The 13,198-nt window shown below is 35.1% G+C and overlaps 1 protein-coding gene across 3 annotated transcripts in view; it reads right to left on the reverse strand.

Moving 5' to 3' along the window:
• Nucleotides 1–12,672, reverse strand: part of ABCA5 (ATP binding cassette subfamily A member 5) — a 60,990-nt gene extending 48,318 nt beyond the window's left edge. Inside the window, exons 1-7 of one of the 3 annotated variants that reach the window (XM_033090649.1) lie at nt 12,514–12,672; nt 7,569–7,685; nt 6,404–6,608; nt 5,023–5,034; nt 4,164–4,325; nt 3,153–3,241; nt 1,412–1,641 (exon numbers count right to left, since the gene is read on the reverse strand). In XM_033090649.1, coding sequence (XP_032946540.1) covers nt 1,412–1,641; nt 3,153–3,241; nt 4,164–4,325; nt 5,023–5,034; nt 6,404–6,608; nt 7,569–7,670 — 800 coding nt within the window. In that variant the 5' untranslated portion in view covers nt 7,671–7,685; nt 12,514–12,672. Of the gene's footprint in view, nt 1–1,411; nt 1,642–3,152; nt 3,242–4,163; nt 4,326–5,022; nt 5,035–6,403; nt 6,609–7,568; nt 7,686–12,116; nt 12,299–12,513 lie in introns of those variants that run through there. The other 2 variants (XM_033090650.1, XM_033090651.1) reach the window with 2 other exon arrangements.
• Between the last annotated feature and the right edge of the window lie 526 nt (nt 12,673–13,198).

The raw sequence follows: 13,198 nt of genomic DNA on the forward strand, positions 1-13,198 counted from the left end.
CCAAGAGTCAAAAAAATTTTACAAATTAATAGCAAATCATGATTAATTTAAATCTAATACTTTCAAAAGTTCACAACACTTCTGATTTTCCTAAAATACAAAAGAGCTTAATGACTAACAATTTTCTTTATGGCATGTGCTACAATTAAACTTCTGATGGCTTATGGTACTTTAAACAATAAAGGCTACCTCACTAATCCACAACATAATTACCACATATTTACACATGTGAGACCAAGGAGATCAACAATGGATTCACTATATTGACTCAAAATTTCTCCTCAAATCAGAGCTCAATGAAATTGCTACATTATTTAGTTTCATTTTATCTTTATTTTTCAAGTTAGTAGATCATGATTTAATGCACGCTATCATAAAACGACTGAAATAGGGCTTAAGAATACCTAAATTACCAAAATTGAATCCATCATTTTACAGAGCTAAAACTGAGGCACTTGCAGCTACTGCTTTCTCACAAAGTTCTTTAAGAACCCAATACATCTTAAAAACCAATCACTACTAAAATGACAGAAGAAAAAAAAAAAAAGTGAGCAAACAAAGTATGTTATACACAATGACCCGATTAGGTAAAATGCTATTATTACTGCACTGGGCTAAATGGAATAAAATTTTGTAAAATGGACTATAATACCAACTCACATGCTTATTAACTTATTAGGTAAAATGCTATTATTACTGCACTGGGCTAAATGGAATAAAATTTTGTAAAATGGACTATAATACCAACTCACATGCTTATTAACTTTTCTCACATGCTTATACATTTTCTTACAACATAGTGGAAAAATTAAGGAAAATACTCAGAATTACTTATAAAAAAGCATGCCTCTATAAAATTATCCTTGTACAAAAATGCTAATACATTAAAGCTCACTTATAAAAACAATTGTTTGGATTTATTTCTCCATAAATTATTTGTATATTTTCATCTTAATTCACACAAACTTTTTTCCGGTGTGGGGCGGGGAGAAGCCCATATACTACATACACAAACTTCAATCATTTTAACTAAATTTTTAATAATATGTATATGCTATGATATTGGGGGAGGACTATAACAGGCAATTATTTTCTAACATTCCCAGATCTCATATATTCTATACACTGAAATACATGGAGCATGCTTTGACTCAAACAAAATGTGAAATAAAATTTAAATATGTAATGTCAACAAGCTTTCTGAATTCCACTTTCCCATGTTAAAACAAGCCAATCGATTGCTGAAGCTTGTTAACTGGTCTCAAATTCCAAGACAAAGACAATCATTGTAAGAAAACAGGATGAGTACCTCTCTTACCAAGTCAGGTGAATAACAAAATTACAGTTCTGAATATCTGTATATCTAATATAATTATTAATCATACTGAATAATAAACTTTTAATAACATACCAAAAGGCAGTGTCATGAAGTCCCATTATCTTTAAAAACTCTTTTAACTTTTTCTCTTTTTCTGCCACGATATGAATTGCCAAAAAGTATCCAAAGGGTGAAAATGCTATAACTAAGTATATTAAAATTACTCCTCGGGGAAAGGTATCTATGTCTACAACAGCAGTTTCTCCCATAATAACAGCTTTAGTTGTCTCCAGCTCCTTCCATAGAGAAACATTGGTCTTCAACTATAATTAGAAAATGTAAATACACTCAATTAATTTAGTTCTGATAGTAACCCCTAACAAAGTGTGACAAAGATACCCAAAAATTTAGTCAATAACCTAGTACAAATACAATCCTCAAGAAGCTACATCTGAAATAAAGTGACTGACCTCAATATCATGAGAGAAGAATGTTGCTTTTATTCATTCTGGAAGCAGACCAGCATGAATGAAGTTTAAAGTTTGAAATTGAGAAGTATATATATTTTTTGACAAAATAATTTGTCAGAGGAAATAAAATTGCAGTTAGCATCTTAAGCAATTACGTATCTTAAAAAATATGCATTTATAAAATTGAGAAATTAAGGAATGATTATTAGTACCACGAAAGAATGATTCTCTTTTGTCCTTTTAAATAGTATATTTAAAAGTAAATAGTATATCATTCTATTGTTTTAAAATCTATATATACAGTACATATAGATAGAATAATAAAACTATGCCATATGTTACCTCTACCTAACATTCAAATGAATCTCTAAAATGAGATCTGCTCTGCCTATTCATGCAGTGTGGTCTGGGTGGTAGATGGCTAAGATCTATGGTCAAAACGTAACTAAGTACTAAAACACCATCAATGTGATATATCCGATACTTCACTGCCTTTACTTTAAACTTCTGTATTATTGAATTCATGTAATCCTACGTATCCATAATACATTTACATCATATTGTGAGAATTTATAAGACAATTCTACACATATCAATCTCATTCGGTTCTTACAACAATGCTGTCAACTAAAGCATTATTACTGTAGTTACTTTACTATATAGTAAACTAACAGATAGGTCTTCTGTTCAAGGTCTCCTGTTCATTTCCACTAAAACGTGACACACTGGATCAGGTCTAAGCATGTCTTTAGAATGTAACTGTACCATGTACACACAATCCTAGTGGCAATATAGTATTAAAACAGGCTTGGGAGCCAAAAAGCCAACTTTGAACCAACTTTGCACTAACTGAATTTTGGAAAGTCACTTAATCTCCCTGTGCTTCAGTTTTATATGTAAAAGGAACATAATAACAGCACCAATCTCATAGAGTTGTTAAAAATTAAATGGGTTAATATTAGTCATAACACAGAAACAATGTTTGGCAAGTAAGTGATAAATATTTGTTAAATAAAAACAAAACCTACTACTATGATTAGATAATAAAGATATGCACTTTATTTAAACTAAATTATTTTTATTCCAGGGAAAAAGTTTTTAAATATAAACCTTTCATAAATATTACCTATGGTCAACCCAGATATAATATATGTAGAATGCTGAATCTTACATGCTTGGAAACCATCAAATAAATGTGGTTTTCAAAAAACATTAAAACAAAAAATGACTTATCTTTCTTAATGAAGTTATAATAAGTTATGTATTTTGTACATTTGACAGCAAACCAAATCCTGTTGTAAAGACATAGGACATAATTGTTAAAATATAGTTTGGCTTTATTTTTCTTCCTTTATCACATTTACCTGTATAATGGCAGCATCTATGGATGCTTGTAAAACTGTGAACCCGGAGGACCAGTACTGAGCAGCCTCACATGATTTTGAACAGCCAGCTACAGGGAAAAAATGTGAGACATAACATTTTGCATGACTTTCTAGTGCATTCTCTAAAGATAACATACGAAGGGTTGCCAAGTAATAGGATTAATCAATCTCTACAGGACCAAAGAAAATAAGCAATTGCCCTTCGAAGACAAACAATATTTATCACATTCCTGAATGTTTATTTCTAATTTTTGAAATTAAGCAAGTTACACGTGTTAGGATACTGAATGGTGAATGAATACAAACAGAAAGAAATTAATTGTAAACATCGTTATCTAAAATAAGTCACTTCTCTGTTTCAAGGTAAATTATTCTACAATGACTTAAAACTTCAAAGCACTTCCAGGTGCAAGGACAAGTCCAGGTTAATAGGAAAAAAAAAATTTCTGTATGGGCCTTTGGAATCAAGTCACAAATTCAGTACTTAGCATAGTGACTTTAACATCGCTCATTGTGGTTTATAAGATCTCTTCATAGGTTTAAGCACTGAAGTCTGTTTTCCATGTTTCAAACATAAAACTAATAAAGTTCACTAGTGGAAAACTTGAGGTTTTAAAGATATGTAATATACCATATGTGAAAACAATTACATGGAAGGAAAAAATACAGATTTAGAAAATCATACAATTCAAGATACATTTTTGTTTTGTTACTGTAATTGACAATATATACAAATGTATTAAAATAAAAAGGCATGTTATATAAATTATGTATTATATATATGTAGATGTAAATAGGTAGATATTTGGGTATGCATATATATTTTCATGCTACACTGGACAGTTTTCTTATCTGAACAAATAAGCATAGTTGAAAATGCCAATGTTGGACCCAACTAAATTTTGCATAACTAAGAGCAGCAAAGACATGGATTTAACTGATTTTCAATGATTTTTTTTTTTTTTTTTTTTTTTTTGTAGAGCTATTTACCTCTGGAATCCATATAAATAGAAGACACTGGAATCATATCAGGAAAAAAACGGAGTTCGTAGGACATGAAGTCTTTGAAAACCACACCCACAAAGTTGCTGAACTTGGAAAGACTGGCTGCTAGCAACTGTTTTTCATCTGTGTATTCTTCAGTAATTATGACTAAAAAATATAGCAACATACTTAACTCACAAATTAAAATAGCTTACTATATAATAGATCAAATTTGCTATATTTGATGAATATAGTAGTTTATAAGCACTTTTGTTTTATGCTCTAGATTCTTAGAAAACGAATAGAGCCTTCTGAAAATACTAAAAAATAATGAATAGTACAATTTTATAGGCACTATTTTTTAACTGTTATTTGATTACATAAATTACGTCAGTGTAATACATGTTACTAAAATGATAAAGCAGAATATACACTTTATATGAAATATATGCAGTTATCTATCTCAAAGTAGATACAAGTAACTCCTTGATAAATGGCATTTTATTTTCAAATATTTCTTCTTATGAAGAAAATTCCATCACCCTTCTCAGACACAACTATGTATTTTAGTAACTATAATACAACCCCTCTTTGAATAAAAATTGCCACTTAAGCTCAATATTGCTTGTTTCTTTCTTAGGTAGATGGAGAAAAAACTGTAATCATCATTTAGGTCCCTTTACATCAGATAATCCTAATTTTTAAATATTATCTGATTTACAAGCAACTATCTTTCACTACAGAAGCTTCAGAGCATGTGGAGAAATGGAAAGAACATAGAATCAGTACTTTATTACTTATTAGCTGTGTGAGCACAGTTAAACAATTAATTCTCCAAAATAGTATTCTCATCTACTATACGTACCTGATAGAGAAGCTTCAGAGCATGTAGTGAAACGGAAAGAACATAGGATCAGTACATAACTTTATTATTTATTAGCTGTGTGAGCACAGTTGAACAATTCTCCAAATTAGTATTCTCATCTACTCTACATACCTGATACACTGGTCAGGATCAAATGTAGTTATAAATATAAAAATGCTTTGTATATTATAAAGTCTTACTTAAACGTTAATTATCATGATTTTCCAGACCTTTGAGGTGGACATGGGACTCCATGATTGATATGAATAAAAAGGGTGTTAATTCAACAACCTCCCTGCCATGGTACCATATATGCATGTATATCCCACTTTTGGACAGTTCTGTTGTTAAAAAGATAGAACTTTAAAAAAAAAAAATCTACATATATTTCTACTCTTTTGGCATCTAAGTTAAAGTACACTAACTTGGATTTCTTTGGTGTATATTCTTTTCTCCTACTCAGAATTACCAATGAATTTTGTTCTCAACAATTCTGATCAAGTTTTGGAGCTCGTATGCTAAATTAAGCTACTTTACTTAATGTGATAAACCAACAAACATGCTATATACCACTAAGGTATGTGTTTAAGAAAAACATTAAATAGGGCTAAGCCAGAAAGAAACCACTGGGGAAGTTATTTGGTTCCTGATTGTATAAACATCTTCTATTCAATGATGCATTATCTAGTAATGGATGATACATACTAGAAGTCAATTACAATTATCCAATGTAAGACATGTTAATCTCTTATTTTCACAATTCAGCATGCCATTAAATCAATAATCATAGTATGAACAATGCTGTCCCTTTCTCCAGTTCTTGCCGCAGGGTCTTTCGCAGTTGCGTTTACTCATTAGTACTTCACTGCTTACACTGCTTTCTAGTCCACTTTTCTGTGAGAAGTACAAGCTGAGAAAAACAGACTAAGATACTCAATCATAGTCATAGTCTCCAAAGCTAAGGTTTTCTTCAGTTTACACCATGTCTCCATAAACAGGCATGGCAATCTGAAAAGATTACTGCTTTATAATCTTTATCATATAGTTCTAGCTTCTCATTAGATGAGTCAGAATCAAAATGTAATATTCCTTCAATTCTTTTGTCCTATACAAACATATTTATTTTGTAAATGGTTTAAAAGTTAAGTATAAAATATTGAAACACATAAAATATGCTTTCCTATTACCAAGAATATAACTAAGGTTTTACAAGAAATATAAGGCAGCAGAATTAAATGATTTTAATACTTTTATAAAAGTATACTTTGGTGAAGGGACATATCTCTAAGTGTTGAGAATGTTATTTACTCAATAAAGCAAGCACAAAAATACTGAAAAGGCTTTCTGTCACAAATAGAATACATATATAAGCTCACAATACCATCAGGAAGGTGATCTGTAGAAACTTTTTGCATGATGCTTCTTGTAATATTAGTCACTGGAGTATATCCAAGAATTAGGTTAGAGAGGATAGATTTGTCCATAGGATTAAGTTCCATATTAGACACTTCTTCATATTTCTTATTTGGATGCAACATGCTAATTAATATTAACCAAAATAAAAAGAATAGCGGAAAAAGAATTTCCTATAATAAAGGAAACAAAATGATTACAAAGTATAACAACAGCAGCAAAATTCATCAAGATTTCTATCCAAATAATATAATACTAATAAATATTGTGTTGAGCATCTCACCTAACTCAACAAGCGTATTAGACAATTTTCCTTTACATTCAGTTTTACTAAAATATTTTAAAATTCAAGTCACATAATAAATTATGATATAAAAAGTATTTATATATCTTAGCTTACTAATGTAAAATATAATAAATTTACTCATATATCTTTATTTAAAGGAACTTACCAAACACCCCTAATAGGGATCACCATAAAAAAATGTCTTTATTCAATTCTAAATTAAAACTCATGCTTTAATTGTACCTAAATTTCTACTACTAAAACTATACAGTGAAACATAATAGTCCACTTTAATGAGGATGAACTATCTACTATTTCATCTTGCTGTTTAATTATTCTGTTCGTTTCAGAAGATAAATAATATACTTTCATCCTTTAAAACTATTAACTGTTTAGCCAGAATTCTTACTTTCTTTTATCTTTTAAAGTAATGTATGCTTATGGGAACAAACATATGACATAATTTTGGTAATCCTAGGCAATCCAATCCAGAATCCAAAAGTCGGGGAGTCATGGGGAATAAACTGTGGAATAACGTTCCACAAAGTAGTCTACGGAATTTATTTTTCATTTCACAAAACTTAGGAAATGCATCCCTAAAAGTTCAAAATTAAGCACTGATATTAGAAATTAACTAAATTTAGGAATCATTACAATTTTTAACCTTTAGAAAATAGGTAATTGAAGTGCTTTTCTGTAGCTAACACAAGTTTTTACTTCACAAGCAAATCAAAGGAACCTAAAAATATAAAATTATAATAAAAATTTATCCAGCAAAATTAAAAATCTCATAAAGATGGAATGCAGAATAAACAGCAACAAGGCATAAGAAAGGCATTTAACTTACCTGAACACTACTTTTTTTGGTCCTGCATTTAATTAAGTAATTCTTCAGTAGGAGTGTTCTGGTCTGTCTCCAAACTCCCACCTCCCTAATTGCAGTAGCCATGTTTTCTGGATCCGTCTATTCAAGTGGAGAGAAAACAAACAAACAAACTGGAACCACACAGTCAAGCACATGCCATGTTTAATGGCAAAAACAGACAGACAGATGTTTCAGTCTCAGATTAGACGGATTAGTCTCAGATTAGCATACTCCAAGCTGTATCTCCTACTTGGACAAAATGCATGGAAAAGCAATTTGAAGACCTGGAAAGCAAACAGTAGCATGTGAAATAAGAGATAACCAGAATTATAATTACCACCCAACCGTGAGCTTGCTACTTTTTCTCTGCTAAAAAACAATGACAAAGACACAAAAATAAGGATATAAATTTTTTTCTTTTAATTTTTTAAGTTACTTTCATTACTCCACAGCATACCTGGGGAATGTGTTTAATTGTACAGCTTTGAATAATAATTAGATAAGTTTTAAACACTTAATATTAAAGAATTAATAAAATATTTAACTTTCTTAGGTAAAAATAATTCTTGCTAAATCTAATAAATTGCAAGAAAAATGAAAGTCCACTTAAAATAGACTATAATTTACATAATCCAAAATTCAGTATCAAAAAATTCATTTATTAATTTATTAAGAAATGATTGCTACATTAATATGCTATGAAACCTATTTCACCTTTCTCAAAGCAATAAAAAATGTATATGACCTTTAGAAATAATTGTTAGAGAAAAATCATTTGGAATGTTATCAGTTTTATTTCTGAGAGAAGTGAATTCAGACTATATCCTATAAAATAAATCGAGTCATCCTACCATTTGCAATAATATGGATAGATCTAGAGAATATTATGCTAAGTGAAATAAGTCAGACTGAGAAAGACAAATACCGTGTTATCTCACTTATATATGGAATCTAAAGAACAAAATAAATGAGCAAACAAAACAGAAATAGACTCAGAGATATAGAGAAAAAAAACTGATGGTTGCTAGATGGGAGGGGATGGGTATGTGGGAGAAGGTGAAGGGATTAGAAAGTACAAATTATTAGTCACAATATAGTCACCAGAATATGAAATACAGTATGGGGAATATAATCAGTAATGTTGTAAAGATTATGCAGGGTACCAGATGGGTACCGGACTTATCAGGGGAATCATTTCATGAACTGTTTCGAAGCCTGACCACGACGCTATACACCTGAGGCTGAAGTAGAATAGCACTGAATGTCAACTATAATTAAATGTACATGTATACTTACACATATAACTATAATTAAATATAACTACATATAGATATATAGATATATGGTCACGGAATGTAAAATACAGCATAGGGAATATAGTCAATGGTATTATAACAGCTACATGTACAATGTCAGACAGGTAGCAGATTGGGGAGGTTATCACTTTGTGAGGGGTGTAAATGTCTAACTATTGTTTTGTACACCTGAAATTAATAAAATAAATTAAAATAAAAAAATAAAAATAAATTGAGTCATCCTAATGTTCATAGCTTCCTTGTAAGAAATGTGGTCTGTCACTTCAGCAAGCTTAATTTTGGGAAAGCTTTTAGCTGAAAATGTTCCCTATCTCCCACAGATGGCTGTTAGAGGTTCTTCTGGTCCTCCTGAGCAAAGCTGATTATCACTCCTTTGTTCCACAGCTATATCCAATAAATAAACTGTAATTGTAGTTGACACATTGTGTCATCATTATTTGTTTACATATCTTAATCTTGAACTTGACCATGAGATCCCTGACAAAAAGACTGCCTTATTTATCTTTGTTTCTCTATCGCCAATGGTATTATAACCAATTATCACCTTAGCGCAATTTCCTTTATCAAAGCCCTCCAAGAGTCCTTATAGATCAAAGGTCTGCAAACTACAACGGAGGAGGTGGGGACTAAATCCAGTCTGCTTTGTACAGCCCCTGAGTTAACAGTGTTTTTCATTTTTTAATGGCTGGTATAAAAAAAAAAAATCAAAGGATGGTATTTTGTGACATGTAAAAATTATATGAAATTCAGATTTTGTGTCTATAAATAAAGTGTTATTGGAACACAGCCATGCTCATTTGTTTCCGTATTGTCTGTGACTGCTTTTGTGCTGCAACAGCAGAGTTAAGAAACTGAAACAGAGACCATATGGTCTGCAAAACCTAAAATATTTATAGAAAAAGTCTGCTGACTCCGTTATGGATTAAAGGAAGAGGAGGAAAAGTGGAACATTTAACATTTACTGAGGGATTTATGCACCAAATGTAATGAAAAAAATAGTAAGTCAGACACTGTCACTGACTCTGCAGATAGATAAAACTTAACATAATGTGACAGGAGCAATTGGGGGAAAGAGTTTGGCAAAGCGTGGGATGGAAGTTTCCGGCAGAGAAAAAAAGGAGTGGAAAAGCTAGACGCCCAAATAACCTTAACTTGTATAAAGAACAGGGACACTCCTGAGATATGGCAGAGGCATAGCCAAAGTGAACTGGGGCAAACGGTGCAGGTGTATGTTCCCGATGACACTGTCAAGACAGGCAATGAAAATGGGTTGTGAAATACTTTGCATGCAAAATTAGACACCTTTATTTTGTGCATCCACATATAGCACCCTATATGTCCTCTTTTGGACTTTTCATACCTCAGCGTGATTGTTTAACTGCTTGGCAATTATACTATTTCACTAGTTCATTCACTCCCCCAAGCCCAAACCTCCAAAGCTTCCACCCGTAACATCACCCTCGAATTATGACCTGATTCCTACTTCACTGAGAAAACTGAAGCTATCAGCAATTTCCAAAATGTCCCATTATCCTTTCTATCCAGCTACCTATAGCCGTTCCTTTAGGTAACGTTATACACTTCAACGATGTGCTATTTTGGCCTAAACTGAAGACTCTGTTTTCATTAGAAAGCTGAGCAATAAAAGCTTAAATGGAATATTAACTACACTTTTAATTTAAGATTTATTTCTTGGAAGAAGAGATTAAGAACATATTTGGCTGATGACTTGAAAGAAATCCTGCCCAGGTAGGTACATCACTGGCTTCTCAACTAATAAAATAACAGCACTATAAAATCAAGCCTTTTAACTTAAGGGGTAAATTATATATGCTCTCTTCTATTTTAAAATTTACTGAAGATAGTGTAACAATAAAACAAAATACTGTTTGAAAATTAATCTGGGGAACGTAATTTAGCGGTTACCAGAGGGTAAGGGGGTTGGGGGGTGGGAGATGAGGGTAAGGGGGATCAAATATACGGTGATGGAAGGAGAACTGACTCTGGGTGGTGAACACACAATGTAATTTATAGATGATGTGATATAGAATTGCACACCTGAAATCTATGTAATTTTAATAACAATTGTCACCCCAATAAATTTAAATTAAAAAAAATACTATGATTTAGCCTAAAATATGATTTAACCTAAATTTCATGACAGCATTTCTTGCTAAATGGGAAAATAACAATGCAATGGTACCCATATGGTAATTTATCCAATATCTTATCTTATATGTAACAGGATCCTAAAAGCTTGCCCTTAAAACTATTTTTAATACAATTAACTCATACACTAGTAAAGATTCCCATTTAGTAGTATATTACAAAATTATTTCACAAGATCATCCTCTCAATTAAGCTCAAAGGCAAGGATTATAAATCGTACTCATCTTGGGACTCTCTTGGCACACAGTTTAGTATCTGGAATATAAAAGACATTCAAATAAACATGGAATGTACTAATAAATTTGCTTTTACCCTGAATGTAAGATTCCCCTATCCTAAGCCCCGTTTGAAGGAAAATACATTTAAACAGCACATACGCAAGGATTAATGCCTTGCTGGTTTCATTTTAACCCAAATACCTTACGAGCACGAAGTGCTCTAATAATGTTCTCTTGTAGGGAGTCTTCCCTACAAATATGTAATATCGCTCCCTGGGCAGTCACAAAACATAAAGCACCAGAATGTGGAGTCTGGCATCTCTGGGTTGGAATCTCAGCTCTACCTATTTGCTAGTTGAGATCTGAATAAGTGTCTTAACCTCTTTGCCACCTATTTTCCATATCTGCCCAACTAGAATAACACGTCCAACCTCACACGGTGGTTGTTATGATTAAAAGAGATAATTCTGAGCCTGGCTCACAGTTGGGTGTCCAACAAACACTCCTATTCTCCCCTTCAGAACGTCCTCGAAAGAAAGGAAACGTGATTATCTTCCTTGTTTAAGCTGCATTTAGCTATTGAGCTATTACCCCCGCAAACCGCGATCAACTCCTCCAGCCTACCTGGCTTTCCTAACTGCTTCCATATTTTCACGTCGGGAGTTTTTCTGTCTTAGCAATCAGGGTATTTTGCCCCCAAATCGTGTCACGAGATGTGCGCATTTTCACCTCACCCGAAGTCCCTTCAACACGCATGAACCCCCCCCCTCCGCCCCTCAAGGAATACCCAGAGCTAACAGGATCCAGCTGTTCCGACTGGCACTGACCTCCACAACATTTCACCCCATCATAATGGTGCCTTGATGATGAAACGACCACGTCCACCCCAACGCAGCCTCGCGGTCGTCCCACGGCGCGTCCCGGGCCCCGGGCGGGTCCCCTCGGCATCAACACATCAACACACCAACCCCCTGGGAGGAGCAAACAGCATCCCCCACAGGGCACGCGCACCTCCTGCGCTCTGAGGAAGCTCTTCGGGGGCTCCGTAGCCCACCTGCTCGGCCTCCTCCCAAAGGCGCCCAACCCCTACGCCCCTCGCGCCGCCCCTCTCTCGCCAGTCACTCTGCGGCCGCCTGCTGGCCGCCCCAGCTCGGCCCCTTCATCCCCCAAGAGAGGTTTCCCTCCGTGAACCTCAAGCGCCGCTGCCCTCGGCGCCCTCCTCACCTCAGGGCCAGGGCCGGAGCCGCAGCGCCTTCAGGCCGGGCCGCGCTCACTCTGCAGAGATCCGGCAGAGGACGACGCTCCGATAAGTGTGTGACGGCGCGGACTCGCGCGCGCGTCCCCGGTACTGGGCCCCTTGCACCCCAGGGCCGCAGGACTGAAAACGCTCGGGAAGACGAGCGCTCGGCGCCGGAAGCCGGGCGCCGCCTCCAGTTCGACGCACCTGAGGGCGGGGCTCCTACAAGACGGGGCCGCGAACGCGCGCGCTCTCGCCACGCGGCCCCACGCATTCAGGCGCTGGCTGGGAGAGCAGCGCGCCTGTGAGGGGGGAGCCCCTCGGGGCGGAGCTTTCCAGGGGGCGGGGCGAGCGGGGTCCCGCGCGCTCCTCGAGCTGCGGTGCCTTGGGAACCAGCCCCACGTCCAGTGGCTCAGCCCCGGGGCCCTCGGCGTCTCGAATCTGCCGCCTCTGTAGAGACCTCCCCACGCTCGACCCTGAAGCACAGGCAAAAACAACCTTCTTGAAGTCAGGAGCTGGGGCGTGAGTCAGAACCCTGCCTCCTCCTACCTTGCTAATCTTGGCCTGCGGCCCTCCCCTCAGCTGCTTCCCGCGTCCTCACCTCTAGTTTTAAGAATCCGTTCTTTTCTGTTTCCCGGCATTTGACCGGTCCTCTCTCAGAACTGCATGTCA

The sequence above is a fragment of the Rhinolophus ferrumequinum genome, chromosome 21, assembly GCF_004115265.2.
Source record: "Rhinolophus ferrumequinum isolate MPI-CBG mRhiFer1 chromosome 21, mRhiFer1_v1.p, whole genome shotgun sequence".
NCBI lineage: Eukaryota > Metazoa > Chordata > Mammalia > Chiroptera > Rhinolophidae > Rhinolophus > Rhinolophus ferrumequinum.